General features: G+C 35.4%; 1 protein-coding gene across 8 annotated transcripts in view; it reads left to right on the top strand.

Moving 5' to 3' along the window:
- The window catches only part of KIAA0586 (KIAA0586 ortholog), a 114,329-nt gene that overhangs the window by 10,947 nt on the left and 75,478 nt on the right, over positions 1 to 27,904 (top strand). For 5 of the 8 annotated variants that reach the window (XM_086709646.1, XM_086709643.1, XM_086709641.1 and 2 more), the window contains exons 5-16: positions 1,728 to 1,902; positions 2,669 to 2,890; positions 4,894 to 5,047; positions 7,432 to 7,599; positions 9,285 to 9,408; positions 15,312 to 15,444; positions 16,195 to 16,412; positions 16,830 to 16,902; positions 18,166 to 18,393; positions 19,352 to 19,526; positions 23,808 to 24,005; positions 25,471 to 25,658. In XM_086709646.1, coding sequence (XP_086565772.1) covers positions 1,728 to 1,902; positions 2,669 to 2,890; positions 4,894 to 5,047; positions 7,432 to 7,599; positions 9,285 to 9,408; positions 15,312 to 15,444; positions 16,195 to 16,412; positions 16,830 to 16,902; positions 18,166 to 18,393; positions 19,352 to 19,526; positions 23,808 to 24,005; positions 25,471 to 25,658 — 2,056 coding nt within the window. The remainder of the gene's footprint in view (positions 1 to 1,727; positions 1,903 to 2,668; positions 2,891 to 4,893; positions 5,048 to 7,431; positions 7,600 to 9,284; positions 9,409 to 15,311; positions 15,445 to 16,194; positions 16,413 to 16,829; positions 16,903 to 18,165; positions 18,394 to 19,351; positions 19,527 to 23,807; positions 24,006 to 25,470; positions 25,659 to 27,904) is intronic. The other 3 variants (XM_086709645.1, XM_086709642.1, XM_086709648.1) reach the window with 2 other exon arrangements.

Raw genomic sequence — 27,904 nt, 5'->3', positions numbered from 1 at the left:
GAATAATTTTAGATTGTTGAATGGTGGAGAAATGTATTTGGGAACTTTTTTTTTTTTTTTTAAATTTTTTTTTTTTCAACGTTTATTTATTTTTGGGACAGAGAGAGACAGAGCATGAACGGGGGAGGGGCAGAGAGAGAGGGAGACACAGAATCGGAAACAGGCTCCAGGCTCTGAGCCATCAGCCCAGAGCCCGACGCGGGGCTCGAACTCCCGGACCGCGAGATCGTGACCTGGCTGAAGTCGGACGCCTAACTGACTGCGCCACCCAGGCGCCCCTGTATTTGGGAACTTTTTAAATGAATAAAATCTGCAAGAATGAAATAGTTGGCCAGAGGTGATGAAGTTGGGTTTTTTTGTTTGTTTGTTTGTTTGTTTTGTTTTTACCAGAGAAGGAGAAGCACGAAGGGAGAAGTACTATTCTGAGAGAGTGAGATGTTGTGGGAAGATCTCTAGGATCTTACCAACCCTACCTTACTGTTCTGTGACCTTGATCAAGTAAATCCTGTTACCTCTGTGAACCTCCGTTTCATCTATAAAATTAGGAAGTTAGGATCGGTGGCCTTTTGGGTTCCCCCTGCCTCTGTAGTTCTGTGACATCATTCCTGCAATTGTGACGAAATAATTGACAAAACTTGATGACTCCATGGGGTGTGAGAAGGTAAGTGGAAGATAGAGAAGTGGAAGATAGAGATAATGTCAAAATTTTGAGACAGATGCTCTTAGTCAAAATGAGGAAATATCAAAGCGAGTAAGTTTACGAGCTGCTCTGGGTCTTCTTAGAGATCAGCTGGAAAGTCCAGCAGCTAGAGATGGAGTGCATTCCTTTCGGTCTTATTTGGACTTCACTAGGGACTCTGGTTGTGTCAGTGGTTCCTTTTTTATTATTTATTTATTTTTTAAATGTTTGTTTATTTTTGAGGGAGAGAGAGACAGAGTTTGAGCGGGGGAGGGGCAGAGACACAGAATCTGAAGCAGGTTCCAGGCTCTGAGCTGTCAGCACAGAGCCCAACACGGGGCTTGAACTCATGAACAGTGAGGTCATAACCCTAGCCAAAATCGGTCGCTTAACAGACTGAGCCACCTCGGTGCCCCATCCGTGGTTCCTTTCTGTCTCTGTCTGTCTGTCTCTCTCTTCTTTTTGGGCCAGATATAGAACACAATCAACCAGTTTTGTTTTGTTTTGTTTTGTTGGTATTTATTTAAATCTTTCATTATAAATATGTATCTATTTGCTCTCATTTTTAATCCAGGCTGCTTAAAACTGTGTTTTGTGCCCCGTTTTAACAAACTGTGTGACATCTATTAAACCTAAATGAGCTAGAATTAAAAACAGTTTTTAAGCAGTTTTAAAAATTTATCTTAGGTTGTCTTTCTTTGGAAGTACTTGAATTCTTAGAACTTTTTCTACATGATTTGAATTCATACTTCTTGATTATGTATCTTGGTAATTGTGCTCATGTCTTTTTCATATATGTAAGCATTATTATCTGAAATATCATAGCCTTCAAGGAATTATTTTATTTCTTTAGTGTTTAGTTAGTGACTTGACCTTTCATAGATTTCATGAACCAAATGACTGGTAAGATCCTTATAGGGAAAACCAAGTGATTTAATGTTTTAAAAAATCTAGAAAACCCACCTTCAGCAGATTACCACTCTAGGTGCTTCTTGAAATGGTTCCATGTAGCTTGCTGAATATATTTTTATACATTTTTTATTTACAGAACTCAAAACATGCCTGTTTTTAAGGAAGTAAAGGTACAGCTTTTAGAAGATGCAGGCACAGAAAAGGACGCTGTTACTCAGGAGACTAGAACGTCACCCAGTGGAATTGATTCAGCCACAACCGTGGCCGCAGCAACTGCGGCTGCCATTGCAACAGCAGCTCCGCTGATAAAAGTATATATTTTACCCCAGATACTCACAACATCTTTGTGAAATGTAAAATTATTTATTAGGAACTGATTCTACAAGTGATTGTATCCAACTATAGACTAAGGTTGTTCTAGTTGCTCTCACTTTGAAAGAATTTTCCTGTTGGTGGTTGTATATTACCTCTCAGGCATTGAGACCTACCCGCCCCCCCCCCCCCCCCCCCCGCCCCATGCTGTGATAATGCTAAAGGACCAAGGACTGCCTGGATTTAGCACTGATCCAGGTTCATCCAGGGAGCCCCCAAGTCCTGGGCAACCTGGGACAACTGCTCATCCTTATTTTGGAAAGGCACCCCGAGATTGTCTGTGCCACCTGCCTCAGTTTGCAAATGGGAAAACTGAGAAACAGAGTGACACAGGTCCCCAGGCTAATAGGTGGCTGATCTAAGACTAGGATTCCAGGCTGCTGACCTAATTCAGTCTGAGATCAGTGAAGTTTCTAAAGCTAATTTGTTGTATTATTTGCTTCTTTTTAATTACTGTTTATTTCATTTCTGGAATTATAAAAATTCTTTTGTTGCAAATGTGTTATTTTCTTACTGAGAGAAAAGATCTACTTCAGAATAGCTATCTTTTGCCTTTTATTTCTGTGATTCTAAAAATAAAGGTATAAAATCATCAGATTTAGAGAGTAAAAATCCGGTTTGATCATTTTTATTAGAAATCACTTTAAACAACATTTCTAGTAACTGATCGTATTGTTTATATCCTTTGATATTTTATTATTTTAGGTACAGAGTGATTTGGAAGCAAAAGTCAATTCTGTTACAGAATTACTCAATAAGTTACAGGAGACTGATAAACAGTTACAGCGTGTTACAGAGCAACAAACAAGTATTCAGAATAAACACGAGAAATTACATTGTCATGATCATGAAAAGCAAATGAATGTTTTTATGGAACAGCACATTAGGCATCTTGAAAAATTACAACAGCAACAAATAGATATTCAGGTATCTATAATAAAGCCAGCACACATCTCATGGTTTTTTATCACTTGCGTCCCTAAACTGATATTTGTTGATAATTGCAATAATAGCTCATTAGATTGTTGCAGCTTTAGTTCTTAAATAATGATTTGCTTATTATCACTCTTCCTCTCCATGTGGAGACTTCTCTGCACATTCAAGTTCAAGTATCATTAGTTCTGTAAGACACTTCCTTAGAGTTGGCTTTTCCTTCTTTTGTGGTATTTCTGTTCATACCATTTTTACAATGCTAATATTACATTGCCATGACTTGTTTACATCAGTGGTTGTTAGCCTGAGAATGTGCATCAGAATCACTTGAAATGCTTTATAAAAATACACATGCTTGTACCTCTCAGGGATTGAGACAGCAGGTCTGAGATGGGACCTGGGAATAGGAAGTTCTGTAATGATTCTGATGAGATGAGTAACCAGCTGGTATACACATTGCTTCTGCATTTAATTAATTAAAAGAATGAACATATTTAATTGCCTTTTGAATATGAGGCACAGGGATATTATAAAAAGAAGAGTTACCCTCACAAGGAGCTGATAGTACAGTTTCTTATTTATTTCTGAATTTCTAAGTCCTGGGATAGTACCCCGCACTCAGGGGCTATATATATACACACACATTTTCTTTAAGTGAATGAATGACCTGCACTATAAATGCATTGGTTTTAATTTACTTTTATTTTTGTCTAATTAATGTGTAAATTTAAGACTTAAAAAAATTAAAATATCACATTCAGAAGAATACAGAAAAATAAGTTTTTTATAACTCAGTATGTTAACACAGAGTAAACACTAATCTGCTATAATTTTCAAAACTTCTTAATAGGACTTGGCTTGAGCTTTCCATGTAGTTGAAGATTGTATTTTCAGTGGAGTGGTTATAGCCATACAAAGTAAGGTTTTAGTAAGTACTACATGCACAACTAAAATTGTGTGTGCAGCATGGTGTCTCATGAGACGCTAGGAGTGGGTCTATTAGAACACTGGTCTTCAGTCTGCAAATAACCGTACTTCTCTGAGCCTTGATTTCTTTACTCAGAAAAATCTTTTATTTATTTATTTTTTTGTTCAGGGTAAAATGAGATGACAGATTTGAAAAGCACATAGATTTCTTAAGAAAAGGGTCCTACTTGTCTTCGTTATATGCCTGTCTGCCATTTATCTAGTCTTCCATAAATAATAAATTCCTTCTGCATTTAATTTGGAAGAATGGGATCTTTTCTAATTCAGACGTCTTATTTATAAAGCTTCTAATTGCAGAGAAAGTTGAAGTTTTAGTGACATACTAGGTATATTAGTAATTCGATAAATGCTTCATGAAATGAAATTTGTTGAGTCTGTCCCATATGTTTTATGTAGAGAGATGTCTACACATTTTTAAGAATTCTGTAAAACTGTAAGTCTTGTTAGGTTTTCCTTTACCTGGTATGAGACCCTCTTTTGAAATTAGTTTTATTAGGTAAGATACATACACATTCCAGGTATTTTAATAAATTGTACTGAAAACTGCTGTCCTTGTAGTTCCGGTTTATATTTAAATGCATACGTTATTGTTGCTGCTGCTAATTTGAGTGCCTACTAGCAATGTTTTTTAATCCTTCAAACAAAATCATGCAGGATATAAAAGATGAGATATTTTGGTTTGAAATTCTCTGGTTGAAGTAGAGGTCTAGGGCTCCTTCCTTTTGGTCATCTCCTAGTATGCCTCAGTGGCTCCTGAGCCATCTCAGAAGTAGAAAGGAGGAAACTGAGGTTTAGAATGATTAAATAAAATGAATAAGGTCACACCACAGAGCCAGGCTTAACCCAGTGACATCACTGCTGCAGTGTGTAACTGCATGTAATATATGTATTTTTATTGCTTATTAAATCTAATACATTTTTTCAAGTCCTCTAGTAAGTTTTAATGTAGTCTGTCATCTAGCTCTTTTAAATGGTATTTGAAATTGATCAAATAATTTTATGTCTCCTAGACTCATTTCATTAGTGCTGCGCTCAAGACCGGTAGTTTTCAGCCTGTTAGTATGCCTCCTTCCAGAGTGATGGAAAAGTATTCTGTACAACCAGACTATTCTGATCTTGGTAGCAGTAATCTGTCTTCACATAACACATTTGCTTCCAGACAAGGTAAAAATATGTAGTTCTCTGTGAATAAAACATGTTAGCTACGAATTTTCTTTATAGTATGGCAGCCAAAAACTTGTTTACTAGGTGGTGGAAGACTAAGTCTTCATTCTACAAAATTAGTTCTTGTGAGTTAATTTTTTTGTCATTTGAGAACTTGTTCAGTCAAATTAGGGGTCATGTCCTACTGTATGGTTTTGATTAATAACCTTCATAAATTGTCAGAAGCACTTACAAGTTGAGAAAAATTCATTTGTCTAGTATCACAAATGCTTGTAATCAATTTTCCAAATCCCTAACTGCATATTTACTCTTTATATTGATTCTTTCAGGAGAGAAACCACCTTACTACAATAATAAGCTATTTCTAATTATTTTCACAGTAATAGAATTTAAAAAATCTTTGTTTATAGTAACAACAAAGGAATGCATAACCAATTTGTATTAAAGCTCTGGAATTTAAAATAAGTGAATAAATATGTTTCTAAGTTTTATTGATATTTGAATAATGAATTAATAGAAATCAAGGGCTATCCATTTTATGATACACAGATCCATGTAGTACAATATCCTCAACATTTGATACGTTAGACCATTGTTGTATTATAGGTGCATTAAAGACTCCTTAGACTTGTAAGCTGCTCTATATTTTTCCACAAATGAGTGGTCCTTACAAAACTGTTGTGAAAGTAGTATGAATCAATTTTTAAGTTGTGAAGTGAGGAAGATGAAGCACAGAAAGGTTATGACTTGCCTGCTTCTGGTCACCTGACTTGAGAGTGAATTTGTCTATTTGGCCAGAACTCAGGTTTCAGTATGAACCAGCTACATGCTTTCAAAAGAAGTGGACATTTTATTCTCCGTTCTGGAGAATTACTTGCTCATAATTTTGTTTTTTTAGACTTGAGTTTTATTATTTTTTTTTAATGTTTATTTTATTTTATTTTTTTTTGAGACAGAGAGAGACACAGCATGAGCAGGGAAGGGGCAGAGAGAGAGGGAGACACAGAATGTGAAGCAGGCTCCAGGCTCTGAGCTGTCAGCACAGAGCCCGACGCAGGGCTCGAACTCATGAACTGTGAGATCGTGACCTGAGCCGAAGTCAGACGCTTAACCGACTGAACCACCCAGGCGCCCCTAGACTTGAGTTTTAAAGGAAAAATGCATGTTTTATTGGTTGTCTTTCTTTGTATATTTTAGTGACAGTAAAAGAAAATTTTAAAAAATGAGTAAATGTAAACTTAAACTTTCTATTTTTATTTTTTAACATTTTTAACTTATTTTATATACTTATTTTTTTCAATTTTTTTAAATGTTTATTTTTGAGAGAGAGAGAGTGAGCATGAGTGGGGGAAGGGCAGAGGAAGAGGGAGACAGAATCCAAAACAGGCTCCAGACTCTGAGCTGTCAGCACAGAGCCCGATGCGGGGCTCTAACTCACAGACCGGATTGGGAGATCATGATCCCAGCCAAAGTCAGATGTTTAGCCAACAGAGCTACCCAGGAGTCTTTACTTATTATTATTATTATTTTTTTTTTTTAGAGAGAAAGAGCATGAGTAGGGGAAAGGGACAAAGGGAGAGAGAGACAATCTTAAGTAGGCTGCACACTCAGCGGGAGCTGACTCGGGGCTTGGTCCCACAACTCTGGGATCATGACCTGAGCAGAAATTAAGAGGTATTATATGCTGAACTGACTGAGCCACCCAGGTGCCCAAACTTTTTATTTTTCAATACTTTTTCTTGGGCGTACATTATTTTTATGTACTGCAGTTGTAGCATAAATATAATTTTGTACTGCTTTTTACTAGCATATCAAAAGTATTTCCCATGTTTTACATAATCATCTTCATAATATTAATTTTTAATGATGAAAGGATAGTTTATTGTAAACACAATTTACTTAACAGTTATTGGACATTCAGGCAGATTTCAGAGTTTTTTCCTTATAAATAATACTGTGATGAAGTCATCGTATATGTAATGTCATTCTTTTAGGTTGTGTCCTCAGGATAAATTCCCAAGAGTAAGATTACTAGATCAAAGTGTATAAAAACTTCAAGACTTCCTATACTTAGTGCCAGATGGTTTTATTAGTTTTCATGCCAGGAGCAGTGTCTGGCTATGCCATTTTCACTACAGCTTAAATAGTACTGCATGTTGTCATATTATTTTTTATTTTTTTTGTTTATTAGCTGTAAGTGTAAAATGTTTATAGCCTTTATTTCTTTTGATTTCTAGTGAGGATGGAGTTATTTCTATTTACTTGTAATTTGTATATCCTATATAATTTGCTTTATTTTTAAAATATGGGGAAGAGTAACACTCTACAAAATTGTTGTTCTTTTTAAAATAAATTGAATTTATTTCCTTTATTTTCTTTTAAAGCACCTTCTAGAGAGGTTGAAGATATGGGTTTTGATAAACAGAAATCTCCATTGGAGACACCAGCACCTCGAAGGTTTGCTCCTATACCGGTTTCAAAGGATGATAAGATCTCAAAGAGGGGAAATCCCATGGAAGAAAAAGAAAATATGGAGACAGTAGGTCATTCAGGTAATAAAACAATCATGACTAGCATCCACTACTTTATCTAGACCTACCTCAAATTAGAAACAGATTTCCACACCCCTGATTTTATAATTCTCTTATGCACCAAGTAGTAATGATAGTAGGAATTCTATTGTCAGTATTTCTCTTTAAATGATACTTACTGGGCAAATCAAGCTTCTTTAGATTCTTTGTAGAAGGAGTTGGAGATACACGTTTATAATTATTCTGATTATTTTCTTTTTTTTTTTTTTTTTTTAAATTTTTTTTTTTTCAACGTTTATTTATTTTTGGGGGGACAGAGAGAGACAGAGCATGAACGGGGGAGGGGCAGAGAGAGAGGGAGACACAGAATCGGAAACAGGCTCCAGGCTCTGAGCCATCAGCCCAGAGCCTGACGCGGGGCTCGAACTCACGGACCGCGAGATCGTGACCTGGCTGAAGTCGGACGCTCAACCGACTGCGCCACCCAGGCGCCTCATATTCTGATTATTTTCAACAGGTTATTACTTAAGCCTTTAATGAATAAGTTTTATTATTAATAAAAATAATACTTTACTAAAGGTAAGGCTGATCATTAGAGCATGTTTTCTTATATTGTTAGGTGTGAATTTCAGTAGTGAAACTCAGAGAAGTTTACATTTATTACTGTGTTCAGTTGGAAAAAGTGTTAAGGTACTAACTATTTAATAGCAAACAAGAACTTTTATTTATTATTTTTTTTAAAGGTTATTTATTTTGAGAGACAGAGAGAGAGACAGCACGAGTGGTGGCGGGGGTGGGGGGCAGAGAGAGAGGGAATGAGAGAATCCTACGCAGGCTCTGCTGACAGCATGGGGCCTGATGCTGGGCTCCATCTCAGGAACCATGACATCATGACCTGAGCCAAAATCGAGTTGGACGCTTAACTGACTGAGCCATCAGTCACCCCAGACAAGAACTTTTATAAGTGACCTGAAATAATAATTTGTTACGGACCCTTAAAATAAAGCCCTTCTAGTAAAAGTAAGTGAAAATGTTAAATATAAACTTTTATTCTGGGAATCACTTAAATGCATTCAAGCCTTGTCTTGGATGCATTTAAAGAGTTTTAAATATACTAAAATCTTTGCTAAACCAGCTTTACCAAAAGATAAAAGTTGTTATGTAGTCTCATTAAAGATGAGACTAATGGAGAGATTCAACTAACAGTTGCTGTAAAGAAACAGTCAAAGGGGTGCCTGGGTGGCTCTGTCCGTTAAGTGTCCGACTTTGGCTCAGGTCATGATCTCACGGCTAGTGAGTTCGAGCCCCACATCAGGCTCAGTGCTGACAGATCAGAGCGTGGAGCCTGCTTCGGATTCTGTGTCCTCCTCTCTCTCTGCCCCTACCCTACTCATGCTCTGTCTCTGTCTCCCAAAAATAAATAAACATTAAAAAAATTTTTTTAAAGCAGTCAGATCTCCCTTTAACTCTTGATAAAAATCTTACAATTTACTGGGCTTTGTGATGATGATATGTCTCATTCAAATTCCTTTTTTCTGTGATAGAAATAAATTCAGGCCTGAATTTTAAACAGTGTAGTTTTCATGAGTTATAAATATTTGGTTTGACTTGATGAGTGTATTTAAAGCCTACAAACATATGTGAGCTCTTATATAAAAAAAATGAATTAGTACTTTAAATATAATACTGTATTTCTCTTATTGTAGGAAATGTAAGACTATTGGAACAGATTTTGAATAACCATGATTCTTCGACAAGAAAAAGTGAATCTTCAGATAAAACCTTACTAAATAGGTCAAAAACAGAATGGAATCCTGAGAGCAGAGACAGGTAAACAAGACATTAGAATAAAAACTATATTGAAAAGAACTTTATTTCTAAAATGTCTTTAGGAATTTTGAAAAATGTATAGCATTGCTTTTAGTTTTTTTTAATGTTTATTTTTGAGAGAGAGAGAGAGAAAGAGAGAGAGCGAGCAAGCACAAGTCGGGGAGGGGCACAGAGAGAGAGAGAGGGAGACACAGAATCCTAAGCAGGCTCCAGGCTCTGAGCTGTCAGTACGGAGCCCGACACAGGGCTCGAACCCACGAACCTGGAGATCATGACCTGGGCCGAAGCTGGACGCCTAACTGACAGAGCCACCCAGGTGCCCCGTTGTATAGCATTGCTTTTATTTTTTTTTTTTAATTTAATTTTTTTTTTTTTTAACGTTTATTTATTTTTGGGACAGAGAGAGACAGAGCATGAATGGGGGAGGGGCAGAGAGAGAGGGAGACACAGAATCGGAAGCAGGCTCCAGGCTCTGAGCCATCAGCCCAGAGCCCGACGCGGGGCTCGAACTCACGGACCATGAGATCATGACCTGAGCCGAAGTCGGACGCTCAACCGACTGAGCCACCCAGGCGCCCCTAGCATTGCTTTTAAAAGTAATCTTAGATTTACGATTTTCTGCTGCTATCATATCTAGCCCTTTTCTATACTATAGATATAAAATGAATGTATCTAATTTTCTCAAAATGCAGATTATTTTTTTTAATGTTTATTTATTTATTTTTGACACACAGAGAGAGAGAGAGAGAGAGAGAGCAAGCACACACAAGCAGGGGAAGTACAGAGAGAGAGGGAGACACAGAATCTGAAGCAGGCTCAGCTGTCAGCATAGAGCCTGACTGGGCTTAAACTCAAGAACTGTGAGATCATGACCTGAGCCAAAGTAGGACACTTAACGACTGAGCCATCCAGGCGCCCCCAGATTTCTTTTTTTTTTTTTAATTTTTTTTTTTTTTTAATGTTTGTTTATTTTTGAGAGACAGAGACAGAGTGTGAGCAGGGGAGGGGCAGAGAGAGGGAGTCACAGAATCTGAAGCAGGCTCCAGGCTCCAAGCTGTCAGCACAGAGCCTGACGGGGGGGTTCAAACTCACGAACTGTGAGATCATGACTTGAGCCGAAGTCAGACACTTAACCAGCCGAGCCACCCAGGTGCCCCTAACCCCAGATTAATTTCTAATGAATGCAGATTATTTATTTCTGATGAAATGATATTTGAGATTTGCTTCAAAAATAATCCATTGTGGGGTAGAGGAAACTGGATTGGGAGTATGGATGAAATGAGGCTAGCCATGAGTGAATGGTTAATGTAGATAGGGGTATATGGAGCTCATCATACTATTCTTTGTACTTTTGTGTCTGTCTGAAATTTTACATAATAGTTTTTAAAAAATCAAGTAAATGGGGGCGCCTGGGTGGCGCAGTCGGTTAAGCGTCCGACTTCAGCCAGGTCACGATCTCGCGGTCCGTGAGTTCGAGCCCCGCGTCGGGCTCTGGGCGGATGGCTCAGAGCCTGGAGCCTGTTTCCGATTCTGTGTCTCCCTCTCTCTCTGCCCCTCCCCCGTTCATGCTCTGTCTCTCTCTGTCCCAAAAATAAATAAACGTTGAAAAAAAAAAAAATTAAAAAAAAAAAAAAATAAAAAAAATAAAAAATCAAGTAAATCTAGGTCGTGATAATTTTATTTATCTTGAGTATCATGGAAACTATAGTAATAAACAGCCACATTTTTAGTATTTTCATGTGAAGACAGTGTACAGTTTTAGGCCATTTGCTTTTGATGTAATTACTGATAAAAGATTTATGTCTGCCTTGTTGCTATGTGTTTTCTATATGTCCTAGGTCTTTTTATTTTATTCTACTATTTCTCTCTATTGCCTCCTTTATATAAAATAGATACTAATGTTATTCTCTTGTTTCTTTCACTATACATTTTGAGTTGTTTTCTGAGTGATTGCCCCAGGGATTACAATTAGCATCTTAATTTAAAACAATCTAGTTTGGATTAGTACCCTCAATTTAATTTCAATAGGATTCAAAAACTTTGTTCCAGTATAACTCCTTCCCTTCCTCTTTTTATTCTGCTGCTATTGTAATACATAGTACATCTTTATACATTATAAACCCATCTATAAAGCTTGATAATTTTTGCTTTATACAGTTGTTGAAATAAGATAGAAAAAAAGTTAGGAACAAAAATTCATTTTATATTGTTTTTACATTTACCTATATAGTTAACTTTTACCAGTACTCTTTATTTCTTCATATGTATTTGACTTAGTTTCTAGTGTCCTTTTATTTGACCCCGAGAGACTCTCTTTAGTATGTCCTAAATACTAAAGGGAAATCTGCTAGTGATGAATTCTCTGTTTTGTTTACCTAGGAATGTCTTAATTTATCCTTTACTTTTTTTCAGTACGGTTGACATACAATATTGCATTAATTTTTGGTATACAGCATAGTGATTCAGCAGCTCTGTATGTTATGCTGTGCTAACCACAAGGGTAACTATGGTCTGTCATACAGTGCTACTACAATACTATTGTAATATTATAATATTCCCCAAGCTGTACCTTTCATCTCCCTGACTTAGTAATTCCATAATTGAAAGCCTGTACATTTCCCTCCCTTTTACAACTTTTTACCCATTCCCCTGGCTCCCTCCCATCTGGCAACCACCAGTGTGTTCCCTGTATTGATGGGTTTGTTTCTTCTTTGTTTATTTGTTTTGTTTTTTAGATTCCACATACAAATGAAATCATACGGTATTTGTCTTTTCTGACTCACTTCATTTAAAAGAATACCTTCTAGGTCCACCCACGTTGTTGCAAATGGCAAGATCTGATTCTTTTTTATGGCTGAGCAATATTCTAATATTCCATTTTCTTTATGCATTCATCTGTCGATGGATACTTAGGTTGCTTCCATATCTTGGGTATAATGCACTGTAGTAAACATAGGGGTACATACATCTTTTTGAATTAGAGTTGTTATTGTTGTTTTTCCTTTTGGTAAATACAAGTAGTGGAATTACTGGACTATATGGTATTTCTACTTTTAATTTTTTAAGGAACCTTCGTATTGTTTTCCACAGTGATTGTACCAATTTACATTTCCACTAACAGTGTACAAGGGTTTCTTTTTCTCCGTGTCCTTGCCAATACTTTTTATTTCTTGTCTTTTTGATACTCACCATTTTGACTGGTGTAAGGTAATAATCTCATTTTGGTTTGCATTTTCATGATGATTAGCAATGTTGAGCATCTTTTCATGTGTTTGTTGGCTATCTGTATGTGTTCCTTGGAAAAGTGTCTGTTCAGGTCTTCTGCTTATTTTTTTAGTCAGATTGTTTTTTTGGTGTTGAGTTATATAGATTATTTACATATTTTGGATATTAGCCACTTATCAGATATATCATTTGCAAATATCTTCTCCTATTCAGTAGGTTGCCTTTTCATTTAGTTGATGGTTTCCTTCACTGTGCAGAAGTTTTTTATTTTAGTGTAGCCCCAATAGTTTATTTTTGCTTTTGTTTCCCTTGCCTAAGGAGACATACCTAGAAAAATGTTGCTAAGGCCAACATCAACCATATTACTGCCAATGTTTTCTTTTAGGAGTTTTATGGTGTTAGGTCTCATGTTTAGGTCTTTAATCCATTTTGAGTTTATTTTTGTGCATGGTATAAGAAAGTGGTGCAGTTTCTTTTTTTTTGCATGCAGCTGTCCAGTTTTTCCAGCACTGTTTATTAAAGAAAGTGTCTTCTCCACCATTTGTATATTCTTACCTGTTTTATCATAGATTAATTGACTATATAAAAGTATGGGCTTATTTCTGGGCTCTCCATTCTATTCCATTGATCCATGTGTTTATTTCTCCTTTATTATTGAAGGGTAGTTTTGCTGGATATAGAATTTTTGCTTGACCTTCTTTTTCTTTCAGCGCTTTGAATGTGTCAACTCTGCCTTCTGGACTGCAGTGGTTTCTGATACAAAGTCAGCTGTTAATCTTATTGAAGAACCTCTGTATATGATGAGTTATTTTTCTCTTTCTGCTTTCAAGATTCTCCCTCTGTCTTAGGCATGCGACAGTTTGACTCTGATGTATCTTGGTGTGGATCTCTTTGAGTTTATCCTATGTGAAGTTTCTTGAGCTTCTTGGATGAATGGATTAATATTTATTAAATATGGGGTTTTTTTGGTCGTTATTTCTTTATAGAGTTAAATAGTACACATAACCTTTCTCTTCTCTTAGGACTATGTTGTTTGTTGGTATGCTTGATAGTATCTCATAGATATCTGAGGCTCTTAATTTTTCTTCATTCTTTTTCTTCCCCCTCTGTTTCTTAGATTGGATAATCTCTGCCTATCTTCAGGTTCACTAATTCTTTTTCTGCCTACTCAAACAAATATGCTGTTTGGTCCCTCTAGTGAATTTTACATTTTAGTTATTGTATTTTTCAACTCCAGAATTTCTGTTTAGGTTTTTATTTTTTTGTTTAAAATAGTTTCTATCTCTTTATTGATATTCTTTATTTGGTAAGATTTCATTCTTATACTTCCCTTTAATTCTTTGAATATAATTTTCCTTTAGTAATAGCTAATATATAGTCCTTGCCTAGGAAGTCCAATATTTGGGATTTCTCAAGGACAGTTTCTGTTAACTCTGTTTTTTCTTGTGTACGAGCTATACTTTTTAGTTTCTTTGTGTGTCTCATAACTTTTTGTTGAAAATTGGACGTTTCAAATAATACAGTGTGGCAACTCTGAAAATCAGATTCTTCCATCCCCTAGCAATTGTTGTTGCTGTTTTTATTGCAGTTTGTTTAGTGACGAGTTCTGTAAAGCTTGTGGTCTTTGTCATGTGTGGTGGTTCTCTATTTGGTGAGCTAAGTCTACTAATGATTAGAAAGAGACTTCCTTAACTACCTTGAACCTGTAAGTCTCCCTCTGAGTATCAAGGGGCTCTGTGTGTGTGTGCGTGTATGTGTATGCACACGTGCACACACGCATGGATACACAACATGTGTGAATGCATACATGTGGTATTGGGGCACACCTTCAGTGCTCTGGCACAGAGTCTCAAGGTCAGCCTGACATACGAGATTAGGCTTTTCTCAGAGCGTGCTTGGGCATTCATGGAGGCCTATATATGCACATGGCCTCTGGATCCCCAGTTAGGGCTTTTCAAAGCTCCACCATAGATATCCTATACCCCCCGAGTTTTAGTCTATTGTCATTCCTTGTTTACCTCAACTGCTATAGCCACCTCGGGCAGCTAAGATGTTAAACAGTTGCTACTATTTTCAAAAATTGACCTGGCATTAGGGCTTCTCACTGAACTAGCTCTGAGTCTGGGAAAATAAAGAGAAATCCTGTGAATGGCACTTTTTGAGGAGCTCCAAACCTGTTCTGCCCTTTTGAGTGGTGGTTAGGCTGTTGTTTTTCACAGCTAGAGGGGTGATAAAGCTGATTTTCAAGGCTACCACAGGGTTAAGGAAAGGGTCTTAGAATGAAGCATAAACGCCATAAAAAATGCCATAAAGCTTGCTGTTCTTACCGAGAGTCAGCTGTTTTCTTAATGAAATGTTCCTTGAGTTGTTGCAAGCCTTTGTTTAATATCCAGAGTTCTGAAAAAGCTGATTTTGACCATTTTTGTCTGTGTGCTCTTTGCTTTTATGGAGGAGTGGTCTTTTAGAGGTTCGTACTCTACCCTGCTGCTCTTTTCCTACTAAACCAGTCTGGTCATATGTTTAATCACTTGACTGATTAATTTCATTTTACTATTTAATGGAACACCATTTACCATTTAATGGAACTGTATAACTAAGAATGCATCAAAGATTTATGTCTTCAAATGTTTGCTGAATTTATGACAATTTAGGAAACTCTATTTTTAAATCTTTCATAGCATTGACGCTCTCTCCTGTCAAAGATTTCCTTCCTGTGAAGAACTAGGAGCAGCTAAATTGACTGTGCAGAGGTCTGATGATTTTCTTCATGATCCTGGCCAAAAGAGGAAAGAAACAAATGGCATAGTCCAGGTAAAGTGGGAACAAGATATTAAAATTGATGAGGAATAGAAAGGTAAAAATTATGAAGAAATATAAAAGTTATCAGGACAGAAAGCAAGCAGAAGGATGAAGACAAGGCACTGAAAAAGATAGGCCAGCCCCGGCTTTTCTCTTTATAAAACTTTTCCAGAACCCCTAAGTGATGTCTACTTATAGCCCTTTGCCAGGAATGCTACATGGCCACTGCTAGCTTTCCACCTTCTGTTGGAGAGGGTAAAAGGGAGAAAGAGAACTGTGAATGACCTTTGTTTCTCTGGTCCAAAGTGTCTGCCATGCTTACCTAGTGCCAACTTGCTTACTTTGTTTTTGCTTTCTTTCCCAGATAAAACTTTTATTGGCCACTGGACTGCCTAGCACTTCTACAGACTTACCAGTCCTATTTCACTTAACGTTCACATTAATACTTCCAAATAGAAAGAAACCTTAATTACCAATTTTATTTTTTAATTTTAATTTTTAACTACAGTATAGTTGACATTCAATATTATATTAGTTTCAGGAGTACAATATAGTGGCTCAACAAATAGACATTATGAAATGCTAACCATAAGTGTAGTTACTTATGCCAAGTACTTGTTTTATAGCTCTTGAGTTTGACACATGGAGTCCTTAGACTGTATTGGCATAGTGTATGGCCCCAAGTATAGCAAGAGCTCTTGCTTGCGTTAAAATAATTAGTATGAACTTTATATGGTAACATGTTTGCCTTTTTCCTTTAAGCCAAAAGAGTCTCTGATTATGTCAAGACTTGCTGATCTTCCACAGAATTCCATTAAGCTTCAAACAACCAATAACAGATCTGTCTTGAAAGATGCTGAGAAGATTTTGAGAGGAGTACAAAACAATAAAAAAGTCCTTGAAGAAAACCTGGAAGCTATTATTCGTGCAAAGGATGGAGCTGCCATGTATTCATTTATCAATGCTCTATCTACTAACAGGTAAGACAGGGTGTTGGCATCCCAAGATTATTTGTGAAACTGCCAGTTGTTAGGCTTTCTTAAGTTTTTTCTATGCATTTCATTTTGCTTAATGTGTTTCAGTGTTTTGAAAAGGTTCTTTATTTCCTTTGATGATGTGGACTCATTATAAAGTTGGTATGTAGATATCTACCTGTTGCTATTACTTTTTACAGATGTGAAATTTTCCCTTTTTTTTCTTTCTTTGGTATATATCTTTTGGGATCTATTCAAGCATCCTTCAAACATTTGGTGAAAACTAATAACGTTGCTTTTTTTTTTTTCAAATGAAGCCTATTGGGCTACACAGTAGATTCAAAACTAGATAAGAGATCTGATCTCGGCTCTATTCTTAGAATATTAAATGCTAATTTAAGACCATTCTTTTTTCTTTTATAGAGAGATGTTAGAGAAGATCCGCATCAGAAAGACAGTAGATGAGTGGATTAAGACTATTTCTGCAGAAATTCAGGTAGGTTTTGGAAAAAACAGAATTAGGTGAATTCTCAGATAATTTCCAAGTATCATACTTACTCTCAAAATATTCCTTATATATAAGTCTGCTTATAATTTTTAATTTCATTGTTACTCTTTACTTAGTAATGAGTCTCATTTTACTTATTAGCAAGTGCTTTTTCTCATAAATTATATAGCTCTTATCTGGAAAATTGTTGGACAATCACGAAAATATGAGTAATTTGAAAGAAAATTTAGCAAAAGCATTTAGAAATAAAAAAGTATACTTACAAAAACATTTCAAGACCGCAGATGTAGAAGCACTGACTTGACAAAGTAAAAACACCAAAGTTATTTAAAGGGAAAATACTACACAAGATTTCTTAGGTTTCTAAGTTTATAGAAGTCAGTTCCAGATGAAAAAGGCCCTACTTTCTCACCTCCCAAAGCTCACAGTGTATTTTCAGACATTAGCACTGCAAAAATCAAGGAGAGCTGTTTTCATTAGAGGCTAAGTAATTTAAAGGAAATTTTTAAAATTTTAAATATTTGAGGGGGCAAAGTAGACAAGGTAATCCTGTTATTTTCATCTTGGGGTGCAAAGTGTTTTTTTCTGACTGTAAGATGTGTGTGTATGCTTACTCACAATGGTAGCAAGATGAAGTGTCAGTTCGGTTTCCACAGCAATAAATGCTAAAATGTACTTACAAAGTTTGTTGTTTAAGAATGTATATCTCTAATGTTATGAAGAAATGATATTATCTATATGATGCACAAAAAAAATTGAACTAATAGAAGATTGGGAGATTAGTTTTAGCTGTGTAGACAGCTAGCAATATATGTTATACTAATACTGTGAATTCATTACAAAGTATGTTCAAATTTTCAAGCGATTTTAGTTTATAAATACTTATTTCAGAGTTGTATTACGAAGTTGTTTACTTTTTTTGAAGTTTATTTTTTAAATTTAACTCTTTGAACATTTACTATAGTCCTATGGTTCAAACATCAAAAAATGTAAGATTTGTAATGAAAAGCTGCCTTCCTACTCTTGTACCTCATCTATTTCTCATCCCCCTGCTCCATAAGGCACCAGTCTTTTTGGTTTTCCTTATTCTTCCAGAGAGTTTTTATTCATATATAAGGCAATGTAATTAATTTATAAAGCATTTAAATCTGCTAAATTATATTTTTATAATAGAAAATAAATTCTAATACTTTAGATGTGAAACCACTTCTTGGATAGATTTTAAGTAATTTGAATTTTGGTTATGTTAAGGATGAGCTGTCAAGAAAAGATTATGAACAAAAGAGATTTGATCAGAAGAATCAAAGGACCAAGAAAGTTCAGAATATGAGTAAAGATGTTAAAACTAACATACAAGACAAAACGGCAAACAATTCTATAATTCAAAGAAAACATTCTCAGAAACAAAAAGAGGAGCATTTTAGAAATCCACTCATGAGGAACATTCCTGCTTCAAACTTACAGAAAGAGAGAAAAGAAGTAAGATCCTACTCTGATTTTGTGACATGAATATTGCATTATAATTGATCATTTCCTTTAAGCTATAAATAATAAAGCAAATATTAAAATGCAACTAAAAATATGAAAGACTATAGAAATGTAAACTATCTTTAAACTATTGATATTTAGATTTTGGATATTCATAATGTGGAAAAGCAGTGCACAAAATACATAGTTTCCTCCTTCTTAGATCTCACACTTAGAATCATAGTATTTTAGTTATAGCAGGTATATCTAGAGATCATCTGGTCCAAACATTAGATTCTCTAGTTTGTGGTACTAAGAATTAGGTTTCGTCTTTGTATGTATTTATATGAATATACATATTTTTTGTTTATTTTTCAGTTTAACAAATATGTCTAGTGCCTGGTGGTTGTGAGGTATGATATTCAGTGCTACAGAGGGAACGTTTTTGGCTGCTGTAATTAGGCTGTAACTTTCTTAATGCCAAACACGGATTGTTGGGCACCTTAATAAGGCATCTAATTCAATGCTTAGCACTTAGTAGATCTAATTTAGTAAATGCTACCTTATTGTGGCATTTAGATTATGATTGAAGACAGGATTAGGAATGTAGAAAATCATTTAAAGACATGATTTATGTTATCTTATTGTGATTGAATGTATATATTTATACTTATATAAAATGTATTTAAACCTTACTTTTTGCTGCTGAAAATATGCTTAGTAGTATAAGAACCTTTATGATTTTTGAGTGGATGGTTTTTATACTTAATTTTTATGCCTTCGAAAACCCTAAAATGTTAAAGCTGTAGTGTGAAAACTATACCCAGAATTTAAGAGCCATTTAAAGTAGAGGACTTTTCTGACCTGGTCATTCTTATTATAATACGAAAGTGACAAAAGAAAGCTTTATAAAAATGAGATGTGTTTGATAACCATTTTTTTGGTGAGTCGAATAACTTTGTGTACTTAGGGATTTTTAAAAGCAACCACAGTGATACAAGATGAGGATTATATGTTACAAATTTATGGAAAACCAATTTATCAGGGCCATCGCAGCACTCTTAAAAAAGGACCGTATCTCCGATTTAATTCTCCATCTCCTAAGTCCAAACCCCAGAGACCAAAAGTAATAGAACAAGTTAAAGGTAAGGAACCTCATTTTTTTGTGGTAAACTTCGTTTTTTATTTTATCAGTTTAATACGTAAAGTTATTTTTTTCTTTTTTTATCATTCCTAAATACAGTTCAAATTATATAATGCTTAGGGATGGAAAACAATTCCTTCTAAGAGAGTAAGAAGAAATAGACCAGTTCAAGGCATAAAATTCAAATAAATGGGAAAAAATGTAGATCAGATTCAAGTCACAAGATAGGAGTAAGTGGGACAAGACAGGATTAAGTGGTAGCTTCATATAAAGCATGATAAAATTTGCATTTATGAGATGATGTCTTGAACAATTTAAATTATAATCTAGGGAAAGTAGACGTTTCCTTGAAGACATTGTTCTATCCCGTTCTTTCTGAAAGAAGAATAGCAGCTGTCTATTATCATAAAAGTGCTTATGGGCATTTTTGCAGTTTTCTTTATTCTCAAAGAACTTTAGGTAGTAAAGGTGAAAAAAAAGGTTTTAGTACTTTTGTATACCACCAAAAAGAACTTCAAAGGTGCCTCAATGGCTCAGTCAGTTAAGCATCTGACTCTTGATTTCCACTGAGGTCATGATCTCGTGGTTTGTGGGATCACACCCCATGTTGGGCTCTGTGCTGCACTGACAGAGCGGAGACTGCTTGGGATTCTCTCTCTCTCTCTCTCTCCTTTTCTCTCTTTTGCCGCCTCTTTTCATACACTCACTCTCTTTCTGTCTCACAATAAATAAACTTAAAAAAAAATTCACTTACTACTGTATGTTTTGACTCACATCTGCCATTTCCCTAGTGTATTTAAACATAACTCTTCATTAAACGTTGAGTCTGTTGACTTTGGTTACATTTTGAAGTGCCTCAGCTTGTACTTTAGCAGCCAGTAAGCCACTTCAACAATATGCAGTATGATAACTAGTGGATACCAGCTCGGTTTTGTTTCTTACCCTTTCTGGAAGTTGGAGCTGTGGCTTTGCTTTAGTTTTCTGTTCCTTTCATTTCTAAAGGTTAGGTGATCATATATAGGGTGTCAGTTTATCTAGAAATCCTACTGGTGTGATTTAGTAAAGCATATAGCTTATGGATGATATTTACCCTATTTCCTCTTCTTTATTGGGACTTTGATATTAACTTATATTTGGGCTTTTGAAAGCCATTGCAAAAAATAACTTGAAGTCTTAAAATACTTAAAATTCCAAAAATAATTTTATTAAGTTACCCTTTTAATGGTAGAAGTGACTGAACCTGTAGAAACATGCTTATCTGTGGGTCTTGCTGTCTGTCATTTTCTCTACCTGGACAGCTTATCCCTCAGAAGTGTGCGTGGCTTACTCCTGCAGTTCTTTGGATCTCCCCTCTGAGAGGTTAGCTCTTCAGAGAGGTCTACCTTGACCATCCTCTCCAAAATCGATCTCCTGTACCTCTATGTACCCTTGCCCTGCCTTATTGTTCTTCATAATTGCACTTTTCACAATCTGATGTTATATATATTTTTTCTTTTTCTTTTTTTAAATCTTTTCTTTACATTTTTTTAAACGTTTATTTATTTTTGAGAAACAAAAAGAGACAGAGTGCAAGTGGGGGAGGGGCAGAGAGAGAGGGAGACACAGAATCCGAAGCAGGCTCCAGGCTCCGAGCTGTCAGCACAGAGCCCGACGCGGGGCTCGAACTCACGAACCACGAGATCATGACCTGAGATGAAGTCGGATGCTCAACTGACTGAGCCACCCAGGATCCCCTTTTTCCTTTTGCTTTTTATATGCTGCTGCTCTTCTTTTTCTTCTTCTTCTTCTTCTTCTTCTTCTTCTTCTTCTTCTTCTTCTTCTCCTTCTTCTCCTCCGAGTGTAGCTAACACACAATGTTACGTTAGTTTTAGGTGTACAACATGGTGATTTGACGAGTGTATACATTATGCTATGTTCACAAGTGTAGCTACCATCTGTCCTGTTACCATTTATAGTACCATTTCAGTTATAGTACCATTGACTATATTCCTTATGTTCTGCCTTTTATTCCCCTGAGTTATTTGTTCCATTACTGGAAGACTGTATTTCCCATTCCCCTTCACTCATTTTGTCCAACCCTCTATCCACCTCCTCTCTGGAAACTATCAGTGTATTCTCTGTGTTATTATGTGTCTGATTCTGCTTTTTGTTTATGTGTTTGTTTTTAGATTCTGCTTATGAGTGAAATCATATGGTATTTGTCTTTCTCATTCTGAGATACTTCACTTAAAACAATACCCTCTAGGTCCATCCATGTTTTCTCAAATAGCACAAACTCATCCTTTTTTATGGCTGCATAATATATATATATATATATATATATATATATATATACACACACACACACACACACACACACACACACCACATCTTTTTTACCCACTTGTTTATCAATGGACACTTGAGTTGCTTCTGTATCTTGGCTATTGTAAATAATGGTGCAGTAAATACAGGAGTGCATTTGTCTTTTTGAATTAGTGTTTTTGTTTTCTTTGGATAAATATACAGGAGTGGAATTATTGGATCATATGGTATTTCTATTTTTTAAATTTCTGAGAAAACTGCATACTGTTTTCCACAGTGGCTCTACCAGTTTACATTCCCACCAACAGTGCGTGAGGGGTCCTTTTTCTCCACATTTACTTGTTACTTCTTGTGTTTTTATTTTAGCCATCTCACAGGTGTAAGGTGATAATCTTGTTCTAGTTTTGATTTGCATTTCCCTGATGATATTAGCATCTTTTCATGTGTTTATTGGCCACCTGTATGCCTTCTTTGGGAAAATGTCTGATTTTATATTTTTATTTGCTTATCGATTGTTTTCCTTACTAGACTGTAAACTCAGTGAGTACGTTTGGTTTATTCATTACTCTGTTTCCTGTGTCTGGGGCAATGCCTAACATATAAAATGCTGGAAAAATTTTAAATGAACATTCAAGAAAAATATTCATTTAATTGAATAAATGAATACTAGACAACAGAATGAAAAAAATATAGATGTGGTACTAAAATGTTTCTTCCTAGGATCATAAATCTATGTTTAACAGTCCAGATTCATAAAATTACTCCCATATTAAAAGAAAAAAGGTAGTAATGTCAGGAGTTTATTTAGAAAATAGTTTATTTTCCTTTATACTTTTACTTTTCTTCACTTTCCTCAGGTTCTGTAGAAATCAGACAAATTTCTAATTTTTTAAGAATTCAGGATTTAGGGGTGCCTGGCTGGCTCAGTTGGAACAGCATGGGACTCATGATTTCAGGGTCGTGAGTTCAAGCCTCAGGATGAGTGTAGGGATTACTAAAAAAAAAAAAAAAAAAAAAAAAAAAAAAAACTTAAAAAAAAGAACTCAGGATTTAATGTCTATAGATTTTCATACATAGGAATAGAAAAAGTGTATAATGATATTGACTCCTATAAGATTTTAATAGGTATATAATTTGATTATCTGTACATAATTTCAAAGGTTAAAGGCTGGTTATTCAGAATTATGTCATGAGTAAAGATGTAATGAGAGGATGAAAAAAAATCCAATTCCAAATATGATCATTAACTTTTTTGTACCCATAAGGGAAAATATGTAATGGGTTAAATAAATAATACAGTCTGAATATTCTGAATCTTTTACTCAACATTTTTTTCCTAGTCATTGAATCTGTCTTGTCATAATAGTTGAAGAAGTTATTACATATATTCATTGGTTCAGAAACCGTGGCCTGCGAGTCAGCTGCCTGTTCTTTTTTTTGTTTTTGTTTTTGTTTTTGTTTTTTAAGTTTATTTATTTTTGAGAGAGAGAGACAGAGCACGAGCTGGGCCCTCCCTAGAGAGAGAGACACAGAATCTGAAGCGGGCTCCAGGCTCTAGGCTGTCAGCACAGAGCCCAACACGGACTCAAAACTCATGAACCATGAGATCATGATGTGAGCCAAAGTCAGACGCTTAACCAACTGAGCCACCCAGGCACCCCCAGCTGCCTGTTCTTATAAATAGTATTGGAAATAGCCACACATTTATTTGTGCATTGCCTATGACTGCTTTCATGCTGTAGTGGCAGAATTGACATGTAGCTGAGACTGCATGGCTCATGAGACTAAAATGTTTACTGTCTGGCCATTTAAGAAAAAGGTTTTGCCAACCCCTGGTTTATATGTTACTTCTATTTGGGAGCCTTGTAACTTTATTATATAGAAGGAGATCTTTCTGTAAAGATCTGTATTTCTAGCTGGCTGGATAGTAGATGTTCAAACAATATTTTAAAGTATCTGCCATTGATAATTATTATAGGCACTAAAGTAAAGTCAATAAGAACACAAACTGACTTTTATGCAATGAAACCTGTGAAAATGGATTCTAAATCGCAACACTCCATTCCTATGATGCTGCCTCCTGGTGATCAGCATTACTTGTTCAGCCCAAGCAGAGAAATGCCTACTCTTTCAGGTACACTGGAAGGTCACCTAATTCCTATGGCTATTCTTTTAGGTAAGTCCCAACAAAATACACAGGGTAAATTTTAAATTCTTATCAACAGTGGCAGAACTTTCAAAATGACGTGATAGTCCCTTACCTTTTCATCTATGTGTTGTATCTGTGGGTAGGGCCTCAGAATGTGTCTTACTTTGTATAATAGCAGTCTCTGAAATAATGGGCTCTCACCAAAGTTTCATTCACAGGAAACATTCCTTTGCTATTTTATAGTACATTGCTATAGATGAAACAAAGCAATAAAATGTTTAGATATGTTCTAGATATTCATAATAATTAAAGAATTCAAACATTCTAAGTAGTTCAGTGTCATGTGTTAGGTGAAGTACTTTAAAGTAAGTTTTATGTATGTTTGAACTAGGCTGTGGTAAGTAAAAATTGTGTGGTTGTGTCTCCTAGGCCAATAGTTGGTTATTTACCTATCTGAGGTCTCTCAGACTCATGACTGTAAAAATTTAACAAATCATTTTTGCTCCCACACTAACTCTTAAAATATAGTTAGCAGTTTTTTTTCTTTTGGTGTCCTTGCTATTCTTTCTTAATTTTGTTGAATGATTTAAATATGGACATTTTCCAACATAGGAGGAAATTTTTCATTTATGATATTATGAGTTAGTGACATGTCACCTTGGTAGCTGTGTCTGTTCAAACATGCCTTCTGTTAATGTAGTAGCTAATCCTTGCTGTGTGCCAGCTATAGACGTAAGCACTTTATATATACCAATTTATTTAATCTACCCTGTAAAACCCATGGTAATATACCAGTTTTATAGATGAAGGAACCAAGGCACAGAGAAATTAAGTAATTTGTCAAAGGCCACATAACTTGAGTGGAGCTGGGATTCAAACCCAGTCAGTCTGGCTTTATAAAGAGTCTACGCTTCTAAAGAATGTACTGTATTGTCCCTCTTTACTTTGAAATGTAGGCAATAAGTGGAATTTTTGAAGTGAAAGCTAAGTTTCTGACAGCTGTGATAACTACCAAATAGTGAGTATATGTGCTATTTATTGGTAGTCAATCACTAGTATTTTATTGTTGGTTTTATTTCTGTCCATGGTTGCTCTATGAAGATTTGAGAATAAAAGTAATCCGATGTAGTGCACTACATATTACTCGTAGCTCTGTCACTTATAAACAGGCATGACCTTTGACCAATTCTGTTGTTTCTAAACCTATTTCTTCAACTGTGAAATGTGGATAACATGAACACCTCCTAGGCTTATTTGAGGGCCAGATAGTGTATGTGAAGTGTCTGGCACATATGGGTGCCTGGTAAGTGTGAGTCACTGCTGAAGGGAAGCCATGCTGAGTATGTTGACGGTGATGATAATAGAAGAAGAGATGACTGCAGTTAGCACTCGGTTTTTAGGTGAGAATTCAGCCATAAACATCCAGGTTACGTATTTGATTTTACCCTTTATTTCTGAAATGGTCGACACATCTCTTCCCCAAACTCTTTAGGACAAACCCAAAGTAATAGTGATTCCATGCCACCCACTGGAGTAATTGTAAACAAGCCACACCCTGTAACAGTGACTACTTCTATTCCTCCATCATCTCGAAAAACGGAAACTGGAGTAAAGAAACCTAACATTGCAGTTATAGAAATGAAGTCAGAAAAGAAGGATCCTCCTCAGCTTACCGTACAGGTATGCCAGGGTGCACGAATAGACAATTTTAAGGGAAGAAAATTTAGCACTTAAAATCTGTTACATTGCTTCGTGAAAAATTTGCTTTCATCATGGGCCTTTTGTTCTTTAAAACTATGATATTAACATGATGTCTCGATCCTTGTTCTACCTGATTTAAGCTACTTGTTCTAAACTAGTGATTCATATCCAGATGACATGATGATGTTCCAAAGGGAACAGTTCAAGAGTGTATTATAATTAATTTTAAAAGAATGAGTATGACTTTAAATATATACAAGATTTGAATGAATAGAAAGGGAACTTATATGTTAAGATTAATTATTCAAGTTTCCATTCTTCCTAATATATAATTTAAGTCAAATTGTAATTTAAAAAAGTCCCATCACAAGGCATGAGTTTTATTTTTTTGTCTGTTTTTTTTAGTTTAAACTTAAGGGTCATTTTGATATTTGATATTATTTAATGATTCGATATATTATTTTATTTGATATTACTTAATGATTATGTAATGACTTGATACTATTTAATGACTTAAGATTTAAGGATCATTTTGATATTTGAACCTGTATAACGAAGTATTTCAGATAATAGCTTTGGTTATTTAAAAAAGAGGCTCTGGGTGGCTCAGTCAGTTATGTGTCCTCTTTTTTATTTTTAATTTTTATTTAATTTATTTTTTAAATTTACATCCAAGTTTGTTAGCATATATGTGTCCAACTCTTGATCTTGGCTCAGGTCATGATCTCATAGTTCGTGGGATCTAGCCCTGCGTCAAATAAATAAATAAATAAACTTAAAAAAATAAAAAAAATTAAAAAAAAAAAGTCTAGTATGTGGTAGATACTTCATGTATCAGTGGGCAATAGGATTCTTGTAAGCGGAATATTATATTTTATAATTAGTTAACAATGTGGAAAATAGATCAGTTTAAGACTCTAACCTCTTACTGTATGGCACATGAATTCTAAATAGGCAATAGGTGAAAGTATAACTGTAAAACATAAAAGCAACAAAATTAGAAGATAATTGCATGGAATTTTTATCAAGGCTAAAGTTAAGTCTGGATATGAGAAAAGAAAACTTACATATGATAAAAGAATAGATTTGAATCTATAAAATCTAAAACTGAAGTTAATGTAAAAAATTCCGATACAAAAAGGAAAACTACAGTGAGAATAGATGAAAGGAATATGCTAGAAAGGATCAATTTTTAAATCTGAAAACTTGCATAAATTAATAAGAAAGCAGTTGCAAATCTGGAAATATTCAAAGAACATAAATACAGAAAAGGAAATACAGTTTATAACCAAGAAAATGAGTAATTTCAATCTTTCTGGTCACCAAGATAATGCAAATTAAAATAACAATGATATACTTCCATTTAAAAACTTATTACTTAAACAATTATATTATTTAATTTGGACAAAGCGGTAAAACATAATTATGTTTTTGATGACATTAATTTTTTAATGTTTATTTTTGAGAGAAAGAGACACAGAATGTGTGTAGGGGAGACACAGAGAGAGAGGGAGACACAGAATCTTAAGCAGGCTCCAGGCTTCGAGCTGTCAGCAGAGAGCCCCAGGCAGGGCTCAAACTCACGAACCAGGAGATCATGACTTGAGCCAAGACCTGAGCCAACTCGGATGCTTAACCAACTGAGCCACCCAGGCACCCCTGTTTTTGATGACATTAAATAGAACTTGTTTGGGTTGCATTTTGGCATTAATTACCGAGACTTTTAAATATTTATGGTCAGTGACTTCGGAATTTAATCTAGTCTCTGTCTATCTAGCATAATGAAATAATTCAAAGTTTAGGGGTAAAAAAACCCTGTATATATGAAGAAGTTTTTTATGGTGATATGTATAATAGTGGAAATACTAGTAATATCTTAAATGTTTGCCAATAGAAAAGTGGTTAAATAATTAAGGCATGTATATTTGTTGAAATACAGAGTTATTTAAAATATAATTATGAGCTGGGTGGCTCAGTCAGTTAAGTGTCCAACTCTTTTTTAACTTTTTTTTTTTTTTTCAACGTTTTTTATTTATTTTTGGGACAGAGAGAGACAGAGCATGAACGGGGGAGGGGCAGAGAGAGAGGGAGACACAGAATGGGAAACAGGCTCCAGGCTCTGAGCCATCGGCCCAGAGCCCGACGCGGGGCTCGAACTCACGGACCGCGAGATCGTGACCTGGCTGAAGTCGGACGCTTAACCGACTGCGCCACCCAGGCGCCCC

The sequence above is a fragment of the Puma concolor genome, chromosome B3 (genome assembly GCF_028749965.1).
Source record: "Puma concolor isolate L17-30 chromosome B3, mPumCon1.1.hap2, whole genome shotgun sequence".
NCBI classification, from domain to species: Eukaryota; Metazoa; Chordata; class Mammalia; order Carnivora; family Felidae; genus Puma; species Puma concolor.
The sequence above is the reverse complement of the archived record's forward strand: the minus strand, read 5'-3'. Positions and strand labels throughout refer to the sequence as shown.